At 44.1% G+C, this 18,481-nt stretch overlaps 1 protein-coding gene across 12 annotated transcripts in view; it reads right to left on the bottom strand.

The window, feature by feature from the left end:
• IMMP2L (inner mitochondrial membrane peptidase subunit 2) overlaps nt 1–18,481 on the bottom strand; it is a 771,740-nt gene that overhangs the window by 550,941 nt on the left and 202,318 nt on the right. The window contains exon 4 of one of the 12 annotated variants that reach the window (XR_012904088.1): nt 3,464–3,707. The exons of 10 other annotated variants lie outside the window; for them this stretch is intronic. Coding sequence is in view for 1 of the 2 variants with exons in the window: in XM_075929801.1 (XP_075785916.1) it covers nt 3,593–3,707 (115 nt within the window). In the remaining variant the exon portion in view is untranslated. Of the gene's footprint in view, nt 1–2,743; nt 3,708–18,481 lie in introns of those variants that run through there. One more of the 12 variants, XM_075929801.1, reaches the window with a different exon arrangement.

Here is an 18,481-nt window from a genome sequence, read left to right as displayed (position 1 = left end):
CCCTTAGTCCGATCTCCGTGCCCGCATCTACACGCAGCACGGAGTAGGTAGTTCGAATTAGGAACGAAGTGTAATGGTAGTTCGAATTAGAGATCCTAATTCAAACTACCTACTCCGTGCCGCGTGTAGCCGCGGGCACAGAGATCGGACGAAGGGGGATTTAAAAATGGCAGCGCCCGGGAAGATGCAAGTGAAGCCCAGGATATTTAAATCCTGGGCTTCATTTGCAACTCCGGTTGCCCTCATTTGCCTACTTAGCTCGAACTACAGAGCTAGTGTAGACATACCCTCAGGGAGGTACTATAGCTCTTGTCTCCTGGCCCCTCTTAAAGCTGCAGGCACCCCAGACAAGCCTTGTGGCAAGGAAGCAGGCCTGAGAGCAACACCTCACCATACGGCTCTCCCTGCCACAGGCCTTGCCACTCATGGCCCAGCCTCAAGTCCCCTGCGACCCCCTGCCCCCCCCCCTCCCCGGCCCTTGCAGGTAGCAGCCCCAGGGTTCCCAGGACCCACCCAGGGGGACAAGAGTTGATCCAGAACAGAGATCCTCCCCTCCTCGAGCTCTGAGGTGAAGAGGAGGCACTGAACGATCTCAACTCCAAGCGCCACAACGCCAAGATATTTGAGAGCATGGCTGAGTCCCTGGCAGAGCACGGACACCCACTCTGGACCTTGGAACAGGTCCGAAGTAAGGTGAAAGAGCTCCGCCAGAGATATGTCCGGGCCAGAGAACGCAGGACCCCACACCTGCCTTACTTCGACGAGCTGCACCAGATTCTGGGAGGTGGGGAAATGTCTTCCCCACCCATCATGGTGGACTCTGGCTTCCAGACCCCCGTGGTTGCCAACAGCAGGAGGTCATGGTGGAGGAGGAGGACCAGGGTCAGCCAGAGGAGGAGGAGGAGATGGAGATCGTGATCCTGTCCCTGGAGCCTGTGCCTGTGAGCCAGAACATCTCCCAGGCCTCGTCAGACACCGGGGAGGGATCTTCAGGTGAGTGGTCTTAGTTTGTCACACACACTGGGTGGGGAGGCTGGCACACCGGGGATGGGGTGAAAGTGTCACTTGGGCTACTCGGACTGGACATTGTGCTGTGGTCGGTGCCACAGAACCATGAGCAGTGTTAGTATGTGGCATGCCAAGAAGACTAATAGCATATTAGGTTGCATTAAGAGGAGCATTGCCAGCAGATCCAGAGATGTCATTATTCCCCTTTATTCGGCTCTGATGAGGCCACACCTGGAGTATTATGTCCAGTTCTGGGCCTCCCACTACAAAAAGGATGTGGATGCACTGGAGAGGGTCCAACGGAGGGCAACCAAAATGATTAGGGGGCCGGAGCATATGACTTATGAGGAGAGGCTGAGGGAGTTGGGTCTGTTTAGTCTGCAGAAGCGAAGAGTGAGGGGGGATTTGATAGCAGCCTTCAACTTCCTGAAGGGAGGTTCCAAAGAGGATGGAGAAAGGCTGATCTCAGTAATGACAGATGGCAGAAAAAGGAGCAATGGTCTCAAGTTACAGTGGGAGAGGTCCAGGTTGGATATTAGGAAAAACTATTTCATTAGGAGGGTGGTGAAGCACTGGAATGGGTTACCTAGGGAAGTAGTGGAGTTTCCATCCCTAGTGGTGTTTATTGAAAGAACCTTGGCTGGGTTGATTTAGCTGGGATTGGTCCTGCCTAGAGCAGGGGGATGGACTTGATGACTTTCTGAGGTCTCTTCCAGCTCTATGGTTCTATGCGGACACAACAGGCAGCCCCTGAGCACGGGTGGGATCTTGCTCCCTGGCTCAGGGGAGGCCACCCATGTCCTGCCACTTGGGGGGGGGGGGGGGGGGGGGGAGAGGGAGGGCACCTGCCATGGTTAGAAGCAGGCTAGCCACAAGGGCACAGGCATGACCCCAGACACACCAAGGAATGCTGCACACAGCACATGGGCATGCCTGCACGTGCAAGGCACCAGCCACTCCCATGGGCAGCGCTGCAAGCCACAGGTACATGTGCAGTCATCAGGGAGGGCCAGGCTGCTCCCAGCTCCTCTGCTGCCCGTGAGGGGATCCCACTGTAGCTGGACACTTCCCTTGCCTGCTTGTCTGTAGGCCGAGGGGGGGGGGGAGTTCGAAATCGAGCAGCATCGTCTCCTGAGCACCCCTGTGAGACATGGCCTTGCTCCTGGGACATCCCCCTCCTCTGCCCCAAGGACTGTTGGTCACTGCTCACAGAGGAGGGCACAGCCTCAGGGACAGCGTATGCATGGATGACTGACCGCCTCTCCCTCTTTGAGTTCTCCACAGCCAGGCCTGCTTGGACTGAGGTGCAAGCCACACCACCAGTGCCAGCCACCAGAGCCCGGGGGAACCAGAAGGTGTGTCAGGGTCCAAGAAGACATCGTGTGCCAGCATCCTGCACAACATGTAGCAGAACCTGGCGCTGAAGATATGTGAGGATGCTGAGTGGCGGAACCGTGCATGGGACCAGCTCATGCAGTGGAGTGAAAGCATGTGTGCCATCATATTGCACACCCACCTGCTGTCACTGCTCCTGGCTTCTATCCTGCTGCCCCCCCCTGCTATGCCCATTCCCCCTCTGCCTGCCCTCCATGCGATGACTCTGCTCCCTCCTCAGGTGATGCCCATGCTCCTTCCCTTTGCTCCCCCCTCCCTTGCCATCCCTGACCCCGCTCCAGCCCCGCTCTTGTGGTCCCCTGACCCACCCAACCCCCACTCCAATGAGGTCCCCACACCTGAGATGGCACACCTAGCTGCCCCTCTTCTCCTGAAGGTTATGAGCTTCCCTCACGCTGCCCACCTTTTCTTAATGTCAGATAAATACAGCCTTCATTTTGTTGGAAACCAAATAGGTGTGTTTATTGAGAGGTCAGGGACGGGGCGAAGGGAGGGACTGTGGTTGGGAAGGGATAGGACAGCAAGCCAGAGGCCCATGTTGGGGAGGCCTTGGGAGGAGTTACTGGGGTGCTTGTGAAAAACTCTCTCAGGACCTCCCAGATGCGCACTGTGGCCTGATGGGCTTGTCGGACAGCAGCTGTCCTCAAGCTGCTCGAAGGCATCTGCCTCCTACCCCAGGAGGAAGACCTCCCACTTCCTCTCCACAATGTTGCAAAGGACACAACGTGCTGCGACCATCTCAGGGATGTTTTGCTCCCCCATGTTGAGGTGGGTCAGCAGGCACCTGAACTATGCCTTGAGGTGGCCGAAGGCGCACTCCACCTGGATCCGGGCCCGGTTCAGGCGGGCATTAAATTGGTGCCTGCTGGGGTTCAGGTGGCCGGTATAGAGTTTCATAAGCCACAGCTTGAGGGGGTAAGCCACGTTGCCCACGATGCACAATGGCATCTGCACAATCCCAATGGCAAGTTGAAGGTGGAGGAAGAATGTGCCCGTCTCCAGCTTGCCATAGAGGCTCGAGTTTCTAAAGAGGTGGGCATCATGTGCCCTGCCCGACTACCTGACAAAAATGTCTGACGTGTCCACGGTAGTCAACCAGGGCCTGCAGCACTATCGAGAAGTAGCTCTTCCAATTAATATATTGGGCCATTCGATGATCTGGTGATGGGATCAGGATGTGGGTTCCCATCTATGGCTCCAGCGCAGTTCGGGAACCCCAGGGCGGCAAATCCAGCCACGATTGGGTCCCGGTCTCCCAGGCAGATGACCCTCTGCAGCAGGATCGAGTTAATGGCCCTTGCCACCTGCAGAAGTAGACAGACAATCACAAGAAACAGAGAATGAGAGAGGGAGTGCCTGAGCCCTTAGGAAGTGCCTGTCCTCCTCTCCTCCCCTTCCTCCTCAAACATCCCAGAAGCTATTCCCTATGAGGCTACCCCCTCAGCAGCAGGGCTGTGTGAGGGTGGGAAGGCACAACCGTCCAGGGACGGGGCTTCCCTCACCCCCATTCCACCCCCTACACCTCCCAATGTCCCTTTCCTGAGGGTCCTCCTTTTCCAGGACTCCCCCTCCTCCTCAGCAGGGACTGCAGCCCCAGAGTGCCTTACCTTAATGAGGAAGGCCCCGACGATGGACTTCCCCACGCCAAACTGGTTGCCCACCGACCGATAGCTGTCAGGGGTAGCAAGCTTCCAGACGGTGATTGCAACCCACTTCTCCAGGGGGGTGGCGGGCTGCAGGTGGGTGTTGCATCTCCAGAGGGCGGGGGCGAGTCAGGCACATAGCTCCAAAAAGATGGCCTTCTGCATGCGGAAATTTTGGAGCCAATACTGGTCATCCCACCGCTCCATGACCAGCCAGTCCCACCAGTCAGAACTGGTGTCGAGCCACCAGAAACGCACAGTGGGTTGCAGTTGCCAAAGTGTAGCTCTTGCACCCAGGAAGACGGACCCCAGAATGAACCCGGAGTCGAGCTCAGTCAGGAGTAGGAAGGCAGCTGGCACAAAGTGCTGCAAAAACTGCAGCATGGCTGTGTGGGGCCATTGCACGCCCAGGGGCAGCTCCGGTTGCATGGCATAAAGACAAAAGCTGAGGCGTCCAAAAAGGCAGGGCAACCACAGCAGGCACTGTGAGAGCTTTGCTGTCCCTCAAAGAGGTAGCAAGCACGCAGCAGAAGCAGAGAAACGGCTGTCCAGGGGGGTCCCTTTAAGCATGTGTGTCTGCAATGCTCCAGCACCAGCATTCGGAAGCAAGTGGTGACCTAAAGCCCTGCCTGTACTAGTTCTGAGAGGCCTTTTATGCAAGAAAGCGTCCAGTCAATCTGGACCTTCTCTTTCAAAAAAGCACATTGCTTTTTCGATGCGCCTGTGTGTGTGTACGTTCTTTCGGAAGAAGTTTTTTCAGAAGAGCTCTTCTGAAAAAAGGTTCTTCCGAAAAAAGCCTGCAGTCTAGATACAGCCTGAGCCGGCTGAACTTTTTTAAGCTTTTTTCTTTTTCTTTTAGGAAGCAGGAAAGGACTCTTTTTGAAAACAAAACTGTCTCATCCCAAACTGTGAACATTGTCAGAATGGTTCCTCTTGTGCAAAAAATGTTATGTCTTTTCACTAACTCAAACTTCAAATCTTGTATAACTAATTAATGCCAGTTTTTGGAAGGGCTTTTTGTAAAGGAAAAATTTCACTAACTTCTTTTGGAGGTGGGGAGAAATAGAAAAAGCATAGAACATTTTGAAAAAGAGGATTTTTTTTAGAGTGTCCATTTGGCATACTTTGAAATGAAAATGAATTCATAAGTTAATACTTTGTTTTTTCCCCTAAGTGAAAATAGGTCATCATATTTCAGCCAGTTCTGGTAACACAGGGAAAAATCATGAGTTATGTTTTTTGTTGACAGTTCCCATCAGAGCCTTCAGCTTTGTTTGTTTAGATCTAGAGTCAGATGTACAGAAGTATTTGGGTGCCCGAAAAGGCAGATACATGCCTAACCTGCTTTGCACTCCAAAAAACCTCAGATGTCTAAGTCCCATTAAAAGTCAAATGAAAATAAGTGCAATTCCTATTAGGCACTTATCTGTCTCTCTAGGTATTTGTAAATCTAAGCTATTAATACCTCCTTATCTTGCTGCTCTGTCTCAAGCATGGAGCAGCTCCATTTACCAGCTGCTTGACAATGCCGCATCCCCCACCAATCAGCTGAACTCCCTGCCTGCTGTGTGCGGTGCAGGGACAAAGGGTGAGACTGATGTGTGCCAATGAAAATCATCTCACGTGCCATTGCATTGATGGCACGTGTGCCATAGGTTACCAACCTCTTTTCTAAGGAATGGTAGAAGGCACAACAACCCAGAAAGACAATCGATTTCAGGAAGGAAGACTCTAGCAAACTCAGGGAGTTGGTTGGTAAAATCCTACAGCAGGCAAATCTAAAAGGAGGAAAAGTTCAAGAGAGTTGGCAGTTTTTCAAAGACACATTTTTACAGGTAGAAGAACAAACTAATTCATTGTTTAGGAAAGATAGGAAGTATAGCCAGATAATTTCCTGGGTAAACCGGGGTAGTATCAATCTTAAAAAAAAAAAAAAAAAAAGAGAGGCCTACAAATTATAAATCAACAATTAACAAAAGTGTGAAGGGACAAAATTAAAAAGGCCAAGGCAAAAGTGGGGTCAAATTAATTATGAGACATAAAGAGTAATAAGAAAACATTCTGGAAATACGTTAGAAGCAAGAGGAAGACCCAGAACAGGGTAGGGCCATTACTATATTAACAGGGGGAAACAATAACAGGAAATGGGACTTCTTTGGCCTAAACTGTTGTGAAATGTTGAAGTGAGCAATCAAAGAACTATTGTTTTCAAATCTATAATTGATTACATTTACATTTCAGTGTAAAGGGGAGAAAGGAAGTAAAAATTATTTATTTCATGTCAACCTTATAAAATTATCTGGAAATTTACCAGTCACGGCACAACTTCTATTTCGCCATCCTTACAAAAAAGACAATGATAATGAAAAAAATTCAATGCTATTTTTTTCACTTTGTCAGAAAGTGAATGAGTAAAGTTTAGCAGTTATGTTACAGTACTACATAAATAACAAAATTATAAGTGGTCATGACCCTTTACAATATGCACAGTAAGAATGGATTCTGAAGACATACAAAAACACAGACACACATTCTTATTTTGATAAGAGTGGTGTAATCCCATCATAATGTATAATACAGTCATCTAGATTTATAAAGTGTTCTGAGATCCTTTAATATTAAAGGGCACTATAGAAATGCAAATTTTAATTAAATTAAAGCGGTAGACTACAATGCACTTAGAACGATCAATGTTTACAGACAGGTTATAAGATTAAAAAAGGAAAATAAATTCTTTGGTTGTAGTCTTGCTGTCTTATATTAAAGCAAACAATTCTGTGTGGCTTATAATTCAGCCATCACCTCGGCAAGCTCAAGTACAGTGGCTATTTTTACAAGAAATGTATCCAGCATCCGACCACCAAGGATCTTTTATTAGAGTCACATTCTTCAGGTCTTCAAAAGCTAATATATGTATTGTTTGATATATACAATTTTAGCTACAAATATTATTTTATATCATCATTGAATATTAACATCAATTGTATAGAATACATTATGTTCAATAAGAAATAGATTGGCACCATCATTTGAAAAATACCCAACACATACTAGCTTGAGGATTAAATCTGCAAACTTGGATGAAACACCTGTGTAGCAATCCCAACCTATCAGCTGCCCAAGACATGGCCACTGTATCTTATTTAAATAAAAACACGAAATGTCCGGTATATACCATACTTAGTTGCAACATACCATCAATTAGTTTCCCATTTAGCAGTTTTTAAGAAATTATGTCTCTTCCTTTTGTTATATATTTGTTTCCTTCCTGTCTTCATTCATTTTTTCCCTATTTTCTTTCCCTATTTTTGTACTGTAATCTAGCTTTAATGTATCATGAAAGTACAAACTATACCATAGCACCTCTATGGATAGAAATTTCATGTTTGAATAATAAGAATATAGCCGTAGGAATATACTAGTAATCACCTCACCAAAGTCAAGTGATTTAGTCCTTGAACCATATCTTGTATAGCAGCTAGAAGTGAACAGAGTTTATAGAATTTATTTATTCTGGAACACTTTTTATTGAACATTTGTGACCTACGCCTTGAACTGATTTCCACTTGCAAAAAGTTTCTCATCCAGGGCCTTTGTCAGAGCTGATTCTGGATTTTTCCAGCTGTGTTCTGAGGGAGTATAGTTATTTTGTGGGACTGTAGAAGGTAAGGTGGCCTATAAGACAGGCAGTACTAATCTATTCTATGAGTTATGTAAGATGAAGATGTAATTTAGCTGCTCTGAAAACATGTATTCACTTTGTGTGTATTTCTAAATCTATATGAATATTGTGTCGGAAAAAGGTAATGTTCATGACTTAGAAAATATTCATCAGAAGAAATTCAGGCTGCTAAAGTATGAGATATTATTACCCTCAAATATTTTAAAATGTTTCTTTTTTTGTATGCAGCAATGTGTTTCACCGAGATAGTGAGGCACAGAAATGATTGCCCTAATCACATAAATATCAAAGTGAGAGATACCCTGTAAAGGAAACCACCTTAAGCAGTCAAAGCCCTCATTTCTCATGTTTCTTTGTAGAGGTTTGGATAAGAGGGATATAGAAGTGTGTGGCATACAGCAACTGCTGCCTAAATTCATTGAAGCTAGCAAAGCAGAACAGAGCAATGCAGGTATGATAATGCCTCAGGGTGATGGGCAGACTTTGTTCTTCTCTGTCTGGTGAACTGTTATATGCATTCCCACTGTATGCAGAGTGTGACAATTATTTCAGGTACTATAATGAGCAGCAAAACTGAATAGGCTGAACTATCTCTTCCCATGTGTTTACCTTATTAATCCCCATGTACTTAGATAACAAGACTCTTTGATTCCACTGCCTGTTTCTAAAACATCATCTGCTTTACAAAATAAGCTTAAAAATTATAGTGACTGAAACAGGCAAAAAAGCCAGTCTAGCTTCATCCCATTCTGTTAGCTCAGTATTTTCAGGTAACTGAAAATAAGGATACAATGGAACAACTATTTGTGTATTATTTTCGCTACCGTTTTGATATTTCAAACCAAGTAATAGTGGTACTTTGACACTCATGACACATTTTGCATTTTGTGTTCATATTTATTTATTTAAGGCCTGATTCACAAAAACTGTTGTGTTCATTACTAATGTATTTATACATTCTATATCATGAAAAGATAAATGCTGTGTTAGTATCGTGACTCCATTTTTCTCACTTATGAAGATGAAGTGAGAATAGAGCATTGTAACATTTTCAGAGGTAGTCTGTGGGATTTCCAAAACTGCTTCTTTGATCTGACCATTTCTGGGGGGAGTTAATTATGATAATGGAATTGGATCTGAAAGACCCCGTTTTTTTTCAGCAAATAACATCATGAATAATTACATAATATAGCAGATACATAGTGATATAACCAGGTTGCTTTATCTGTAATCAGGACTTGAAAAATCAATGTGCCCACTCCTTGGTGACCAGGGATCTTTCCTGGGGAACTGCCATCAAGTTTAGAGTTTAAGATTGTATTTAAAATAAATAAGCTTTGCACAAAGAAAACTTTCTACATGTAAAGCAAAGCAGCAGCAGCAACAGCAGCAGCCTCTGCAGAACTCTGTGGGTATCAGTGAAACTAGATAAGATTGAGATCAAAGTCACTAGACTGCAGTTTGAGAAGCTATGAGAACAGCAGTGGTAGACACAGGAGCTATTCACTATGGAAGAAGAGTCAAATAGGGAGGTTAAGATGAAGCTGGATCATCAGGCACTCTCTCACCCTCATCTTGCAGCAGTCAGGTGGGCTCTGAGGTGGGAAGTATGCAGGGAGGAAAGAAAGTTGCTCCTCCTTTCCTGCAGCCAGACAGGATTGTGGAGGAAGGGTTTCTGTTAAATATGAAACCTCACTAGCTGGAGGCTGTTAGGAAAGATGAAACTGAGAAATGCTAATGAATGACTCAGTAAGAACTGCAGAACCTTCCTTTTACTTGAGTGACAGTGGGAAGGGACCTAGACTGTGAGACACTCTTGTGATGATTTGTTTCTCTGGCTGTTACATGTGCATTACGGATTAGATTGGTCAAAGATAGACTGTTGAGGTGTAGATGGAAGAGATAAATAGGTGAGCGAGTCCACAATGCTTAAAGAGAGGAACACAATGAGAGAAAAGGCAAAATCTTAAAACAGTTGGCAAACAAAAAAATATATGAAAAACTTAAAAGGCAGGATACTTCCACAAAAATATAAAAGAATAGACTTAGGATGTGGTGCTGAAAGACGTGCATTTTTTCCACTTTCAGTTGCCTACAGGTTGGACCTTCCTTGTCCAGCACCCTCAGGACCTGACCAGTCCCGGAAAAGAGCCAATTTCTAATTCAAGAGAAGATCTTCCCTGTTATCCTACGATTATTTGTTTTACTTAAGAAACTTTGGTTTGGGACCTTGTGAAAGACTTTTTGAAAGTCCAAGTCCACTATTTCCAAATAGAGTGAAAAATGTTGCAAATACTGACTGAAGGGTGGTTAAATTATGGATGGTTTGATGGGACATTAGAGTTTCCTCTCTTTTTATTCATGGATATGTGTCAAGTGAAAAGTAAAAGAAACTAACAAAAATCTCATTTATATTTCTCTTTTTTCCTCAGCTACATATTACATATATCATTAATCCATACACTGAAAAAAGTCTCAATGGGCCATTATATAACAATTTTTTCCATTTCCTTGCTTCATTTTAGAACTTATATTTTCATCGTGCTTTATACTCTATATCATTTTTCCAGACGAAGAATGAGATTTGTCCTAGGTTTAATAGGATCAAAACAAGACATAAAACGTGCAGTTTCTTTGTGCCTCGTTAACACTGAGATGGCAAATACCTCTAGTAGCATGCAGTGATAAGCACTGATTGCTGTCCTCACACATACAACTGATTTTGTGCTTCATCTTGTGAGCCATTGCTTACTTTGCTTAGTTGGTGCCTTGGCTTAATTCCTGTTTCTAATTCACAAAGCGGAAACTTAAGTGTTTTATCCTTTAATGGTAAATCTAACACTAAACATTATTATTCTGTGAAATCCTCCCTTATTTCTCTATCAATATTAAAGCAATTTGTGCCATACAGCAAACATTTGGCTGTAATACATTTATTTTTTTTATTTTTATTTTTCACCCTATGAAAATATACCATCTCTTTAGCAATAAGAAGAGGAAAGCATAAGAGATATTTTTATCTGAAAGAGAAGCAAAATAGCCACTAGAGGCCTATCATTCTTTTGCATTTACAAACCAAAAAGATCCAGGCCAAGAAAGTCATACTGGCAATCATGTTCTTCTGTATCAGATATGGACTGGTCACAGCACCTGCTTACATACAAAAGGAGATGTCTCTCATTAGATCCTTCGACGCTCTGTACGGGGGGAGCGGACAGCCTCCAAGGGCCCCTGGGCAACACTGGGCAGAGAGGACAGCTCTGTGTTCCCAGAAGGTGCAGAGCCCTGGGTGCAAGGGGCAGGGGAAGCCAGTCCTCAGTAACACCTAGTGTGCCAGGCCACCCCTCACCCACACAGTGCTTAGAGTCCTGGACTAGGGATGTTAAATATCAGTTAATTGAATAGTCAATTAACCTCATGAATTCTTATGGTTACTCAACTATTTTATAGCCCCTAGGGGTGGGGCCAGTAGCCAGTGCACTGCAGTGCCACTCCCAAGGAGTCCCCTACCACTCCATTCTGCTGCCTCTGTATCAGAGGCAGCAGCACCGGGTGTCAGGCAGGAGCTGGTCCACAAAGGGAGCCAATTTAAAAACCATCTCCTTTTGCAGACCGGCTGCCTGTCACCCCTATGCTGCTGCGTCTGATAAAGGCAGCAGCATCAGGTGGCAGCAGCCCCTGTCCGGGGGGGAGAGGAGGGTGTCCGAGCTCCCAGACACAGCATGAGCCAGAACTGAACAGGGCTGCCTGCCTGCCTGGATCCTAATAAACTTTAAATGCAAAGCAATAGTGGGGATAGGTCCTAGACCTTTCACAAGCTGGGACTGAGCAAGGCTGCTGGCCAGCCTGCTAAAAAATTTACTGGCAAGGGGGGAGAGGGAGAAATGCATGCAATCTATAGCATTAACCCATAAGCTATTGCTTATTGGTTAATCAACTCTACTAGTACATCCCTACTCCGGACTCTTTTGAATCACTGGGTCCCAGGGCAGTTGCCCCCTTTGGTGGGCCTGGTTAGGAAAGGCTGAGGTTCATTTACATGAGGTATTTTATACACAGTTCCACCTATTGGCTAAACAATCTAATAAATGTAGCATTCCATTACATTGGCAAAACCAATTAATTTTGAAAATGTAACTCCATTATGGAGAAGATTACTGCAGCCTAGGAAATCATGAGACACGATATTCTTCAAAAAAGGACTGTCCAGTGCTATGCCCACTACCACATGCCTGTGAAATAAATTATTAATATATGAAATTCTCTAAATCTTAAAGTTGTCATAAGGTCAAAGTTACACTTTGCACAAATTTTCCTGAAAGCGGGAGTACAATTCATATTACAAAATCAAGGTCATTATGAGCCCATAGCTGCCCATCACATGAACAATCTGTGTACAATGTGATGCAACTACCAAGCTAGTTCCAGAATATGTAGTGTACAAACCACATCACCATCACCAGGACCCATGTAAACCACATTCTCTGAAACTGTGGCACTGTAGGCTTTTTAGGAGTCAGATTAGAATTTACCATTTGGACCCTACACTGCTTGTTGACTTTATAATCTTTACATCTGTCTGATTTTGGCCAATAAGATATGCAAATACTAAACATGCCAAAATTCCCTGAAATCCATAGTGAGCCTCTGTCTCACTGTTATGCAATTTACCAGCAATTTTGTACTTTCAATTTGATTTCCTGTTGTAAAAGGCAGTTTTCTGGAATCTTTTGAAATCTTTGGTAAAAACATTCCTCCCCTCCTCCCACCGAGGTTTACAGGGGTGTTGGAACAATAGTTATAGTGGAGATGCTGTAAGCCATTGAACCAAATGGTAAATCCTATATATAATGGAAATCACATCAAGTCAGAGGTGCTGCAGCACCCCCATCACCTCCAGTTTCAACATCTATGGGGGTTTACATAAAGCACTGAGATTCTGACATCAAAAGTGCTGGCAAAGCTGCTACAAAGGAGATGCAAGACTTAAGGTGGGTCTACACTGCAGAACTTAATTCGAAATAAGCTACACATTGCGTAGCTTACTTCGAAATAGATTATTTTGAAATAGGGAGCGTCTACACGGCACTTATTGTGAAACAGAGCACTTTTCCTCTGACTTCCCTTACTCCTCGTACAATGAGAGTTACAGGAGTCAGAGTAAGAAGCCCTACAGCTTGACAATATTTTGACACTATTTTGAAATAACTGCCTGTTGTGTAGACGTGGACTAAGTTATTTCAGAATAGCGCTAGTTATTTCGAAATAGTGTTGCAGTGGAGAGTTATCCATAGATTAGGTGGAAAACACAAGAAAGGAGGCCAAAACAGCTCTCTCTGTTCTTCTTTCTCAGTCAATATTCTATTTTCTTATTAAGGATGTACAAAGTGAAAGTCCATATTAACTCAAATGCAACATAACCAAAAGTCTAATTTAATACAACCACACTTTTTAGAAAAAAAATTTTTTACATGTCTGCAGCTATTTTTTAAAATTATTCCTAACATTTTTCTTCACCAAAGGAAGAGGCTTCTGTCTTTAAAAAAAGAGCCACAATAAAATAAATTGGTTAGTTGGTGATAGTTTGTGTTATAAAATACTAAATGTTTGGGAAATAAAACATGAAGTAATTACACCTTTTACAGCTTTAGAAATAATCTTCCCATCCTAACAGCAGGGAAATTTAACATGTATAATATAAAATCTATTCAATCTCAGAAGCATGAAATCTGCAAACTAATGTCAAACTTCAAAAACTACTGTAAAGGATTTGTGAAAGAAATTAAGATATCACTTTCTCTACAATTTTCTCTGTCTCTCAATCTTTATAAGTGGAGACAAAGATTGGGTGAGAAAAAAATTGACTGGACAGAAAAAGATATCACAAAATTAATGATATAGAGAATGAAATGCTATGATTTTAATACACCTGATTTCTCCCAGCCAATCTTACTATAATAATATCATCATACAAAAGACAGAAAATTACTTAGAACTCATGGGAAAAAGTACATCTGTCATAAACTTTGAGGCATTATATCATAAGGAAATCCTCAGAGGGGGACTTTATGGATCCAAAATAGATTCTCCAATAATCATTTATGTTAGTCTAAAATCTTAAAAATAGATTTCATTTCTATAAATTGCATCCCAAATACTGCAACGCATACATCCAACGCACCATTTGTGTAGTGCTCTGATAAAGCAAACAGATTGTTTGAGGACTGCACAAACTCAGATGAATAAAGAAGAATGCTAAAGAAGTACCATACTTATATAGTTATATCTAGGTGAAACTACCATTTGAGAACTAAGGCAACATTCCACATCTGGAGTCGTTATGCTTAATTTTGCTGACTATAAACTGGTGCATAATTAATTTAAATATGATTAGTCAAATAAAGCACCGAATCCCACCTGCAAATAATCCAATAAAGATAATTTTGTCACATACTTGAAAGACTGTCATCAATTTAATGGTGAAATATTAAATAGAAAATATATTAATAATTTTCTAGTTATTGGGTATATTATGATCACTTTTAACCATCCATTATGTATACAGACATTAAGGACTTGATATATAATTTACAACTATTAGCATTTTAATGTAAAAGCATAATTAAAAATTAAAATGTAAAACTAGAAATTAAAAGAAAAAAACAGACCCATAATATTTTAAAGCAAAGGCATTCATAAAAGAAATCTACAGATGGACTAATGCTGGGGACAGAGGAAATGGTTCCTTATACACACTTCCTGAAAAGATTGTGCCTGTATGTCTAATAAATCATCAGATCCAGTACCAATTAAAGGAAACAATTCCATGGGCTTCAGTGGGGCACAGGATCAGGCTCAAAATGCCTCCAGACATTCTGGTGAGATCATGTTTACTAAAAGCCTTTGCTCCACTTTACGAAAAGTACAGAATGTGCACCATTCATCATGGATCTCCAGGAAAAAGGGAAACCAGAAAAGCATTCACCAACTTGGGACTTTTAACAGACATGAGCGGCACAAAAAACATAAAGGGCTTAAAAAATACTGAGAAGGAAATCAAAGGATCACAGACTGCAGTGGAAGTCTACTACCTGTATTGAAACAGAACTGACAGACTACATCGGGCTCTGGGGAAAGCCAGCTCTGGATCCGTGGGAAGGGGCATGGTCTTCAATGGAAGGAGGAGAGCTGGGAGCAAACTTCCCCCTGCCAGCCCTTCAGTACTGCTGAGGCTGCAAAGCACACACTCCCAGAGGCTTTGGCAGAAACTTAAAATGGTTCCAGGGCTCTGGCCACTGCTGCTGCCACCAAGGTAGCAGCAGTGGTAATCAGGAGCTCTGGGCCCTTTTAAATCACTGGGGCCCAGGGTAGTTTCCCCTGTGGGTGGCTCTGATGTGGAAGGGCTGGCCAAAGAACTTGGCAAGACACATTTACAGTGCTTCTATTGCCTTTGTAACCCACAGAGACCTAAAGGGGAACAGTGAAATTGTCCTCTCCCAGGTAATATAAATATGTTTCAGGGGAGAGCTCCCTAGGAGGCATATATACCTGAGATCAACATCACAGCCCAAATGTGTACAGGTAGTCCCCGGGTTACGTACAAGATAGGGACTGTAGGTTTGTTCTTAAGTTGAATCTGTATGTAAGTCGGAACTGGCGTCCAGATTCAGCCACTACTGTAACTGATCAGCGGCTGACTACAGGAAGCCCGAGGCAGAGTTGCTCTGCCCCGGACTTCCTGGAATCAGCCACTGATCAGTTTCAACAGCAGCTGAATCTGGACGCCAGTTCCGACTTACATACAGATTCAACTTAAGAACCCCAGGCGTCCCTAAGTCAGCTGCTGCTGAAACTGATCAGCGGCTGATTCCAGGAAGCCCGGGGCAGAGCAACTCTGCCTCGGGCTTCCTGTAGTCAGCTGCTGGTCAGTTTAAGCAGTGGCTGACTTGGGGATGCCTGGGGCAGAGCAGCTCGGGTGCTGCTGGGTTTCTCCAGTAGCGCCGCTCCTTGGCGCTACTGGACCAACCCGGCAGCACCCAAGCTGCTCTGCCCCAGGTGTCCTGATTCAGCCGCTGCTGAAACTGACCAGCAGCGGCTGAATCAGAACGCCTGGGGCAGAGCAGCTGGGGTGCTGCCGGGTTGGTCCAGTAGCGCTGAGAGCCTGAAATTTACTCAATAAGAAACCAAGAGTCTGTGACAGTGGTGAAGGTAATACTGAATGAATTTTTCAGCAGATCTGAGGTTCTGAGTGAGTCATACAAATCAAGAGAGAAATTTTGAATCTAATGTGACAGATTCTAAGGACCCATACAACTCTCAACAGCCCAACCCACCCACAATTTGATGAGATTGTGAAAAGATTTGATCAAACTCTGAGAGGTTCAGCTGGCAACTTCAAGGGGACTGGAACCAGCTTATTCAAATCCTTTTGATGGCTTACAGAACAAAAGTCAATGAGACTACAAAGTGTAACCCAACACTTCTCATGTTTGTGCATGAGCCAAAGACTCCAGAAACCCTTTGCTATGGAATCCCTGAAGAGGAAAAAAGGAATTTGGACTTGATAGAAGCCTAACAATCCAAAACTGAAAAAACTTCACACCTTTTAGAGAAAAAATTGAGGCTATCTTCTGATAAAAAGAGAAGATTAAGATATAAGGCCATATCAGGAAATTTCTAAAAAAGGGTATTAGTCCAAGGAAAAAAGTTCAGAACACTAAACTGGATAAATGTCTGGAGGTACCAGATACTGCACAGACATGAATAAATGAAGTGGCGTACAGAATATTGTTGAGTCACAATAATTATCAGAAAAGATATCAGGACAGGATTTCTACTTGGCTGCTCCCTGACAGTGAGAATATAGCTGAGGATGGAAAATTTGTGACAGAGATTAGGAAAAAAAAGGACAACAGTTATTTCAGCTAGAAGATTCAACAGAAACAAATGCTGATCAGGGCCCGCTGCAAGAGACATCTGAAAGGAAATCTGGCAGTGACAGAAAAACTCCAAGGAGAGTTGGATAGGAGTAAAATTTATATGGGCTAGTGCTGTGAAAACATCCTGACAGAACAACTCCAGGTAAATCATATATACAGTAGCCCAATGTCTGAGACTCTGTAACGCTGAAATGCTGGCTGTTCCCTCTCGGCGGCGCTGTTGCCTCCCTGGCTGTTCCCTGAGTCATCACCACAGCGGGAGGCGAAGGATCTCGGCTGACTTCTGTGCCACTCAGCTGGGCTGCCGCAAGAGATCAAACCGCGCAAGCGCCCGTTTGGGCACCACGGTCCCCATGCATCAATGAGCGCCACAGTGGGAGGCGAAGGGAGGCATGAAGGGGGGCAGGGCGGTGACGTGCGGTGTGACAGCAGCTCCAGGCCTCACCCCCGGCCGTGAACGTCAGCGCCCCGCCCCTTTTCGCCTCCTGCCATGGCTTTCGGCTGACTTCTGCGCTGCTCAGCCAGGCTGCCGCGTGGGGCAAGTGGCGCAAGCGACTGTTTGGGCTCTGCACTCCCCATGCAGCACGGGGAGCACGGAGCCCAAACAACAGTTTGGGCTCCGCGGTCCCCTGAGTGAGAGGCAGGAGGGAGAGGAGAAGAGAAAGAGAGAGACAGAGAGAGAGGCAGGAGGCAGAGGAGAGCTGAGGGGGGGGAGAGGAGACAGTATGAGGAGGGGGGGAGAGAGAGAGAGAGAGAGATGGCGCGAGAGACTGGAGGCTCAGGAGAGAAGACCGACGTGGAGGAGAGACCTGAAAATCCCGTCTTATGACAGGCTAATTGACTAGTATATAAATAGTGACCAATCATAAGTTTTATTTTGATAAATGATTAGTAGTTATTTATACATTTATCTAGTAGGGTGGGGGTTTTTTTGTTTTCAGGATGTTATCACATCACTAATCCAAACTTTTAATTCGTTAAATTATTTATTTTCTTTCTGTCTGGAATATGTCATTAAGGGTATTGCCATTTTAAACTCCATGGAGACAATAAGCGAGCTAAATGCTGGAAGATATTAATGAGTGCGAGCAAGCACGTCTTCAATCTATAGTCAATCATGGGCCACATTAAAGCTGGTAAGCCTTTTAGCTACCCTTCCTTCAGTATAAACAGTAGAAGCAATTAAACTCTTTTATGGAGTACAATTCCTGAAACAACAGAAATCACCACCCAAGGCTCTTGGCTGCATGTGAAAGCCTAATCAAGAAGTAAAAGACAAGCAGGGGCTCAGGAAATGAACTGTGGCATCTGTGTTTGTGTATCTGGCAAAAGGGTAACCATAAGGCCAGGAAAAGAGAATCCTCCCCCCAACAACCCAATAACAGAGAAACAGACATAACTTTGATCCCAAGAGTAGAACCAGAGCTCTTTGGGGCACACTATTGGCTACAAAGCAGTCCTTGGTTTCTGAACAACTTAACAGACTAGTGTACTTTGTTCCTACTGTGTTCAAGAAAACAGGACTTTACCAAACAGATAACAGGCTCTATTATCCATAAAGGAAATAACCTGGTAAAATCCCAAATACTGTCCAACAGTTCTAGCCAAGGGGACAATAATACATTTAAATGACTTAAAGCTTAGAAAGTTTGAAACCTGTCCCATGAGCTTTTAAATAAGCTTTAAAAGCCACAAATACTTTTTTGATGGATGACCCTTCTGGTTGGATTTAGTTGGACAGCATTTATTGAAGCACTAATTATTGCCGCAACCCTCAGATTTCCATCAGTTCTTGTAACTGCCCATATGTTCTT

The sequence above is a fragment of the Pelodiscus sinensis genome, chromosome 1 (assembly GCF_049634645.1).
Source record: "Pelodiscus sinensis isolate JC-2024 chromosome 1, ASM4963464v1, whole genome shotgun sequence".
In the NCBI taxonomy this organism is placed as follows: domain Eukaryota; kingdom Metazoa; phylum Chordata; order Testudines; family Trionychidae; genus Pelodiscus; species Pelodiscus sinensis.
This window is presented reverse-complemented; position numbering and strand designations above follow the sequence as displayed.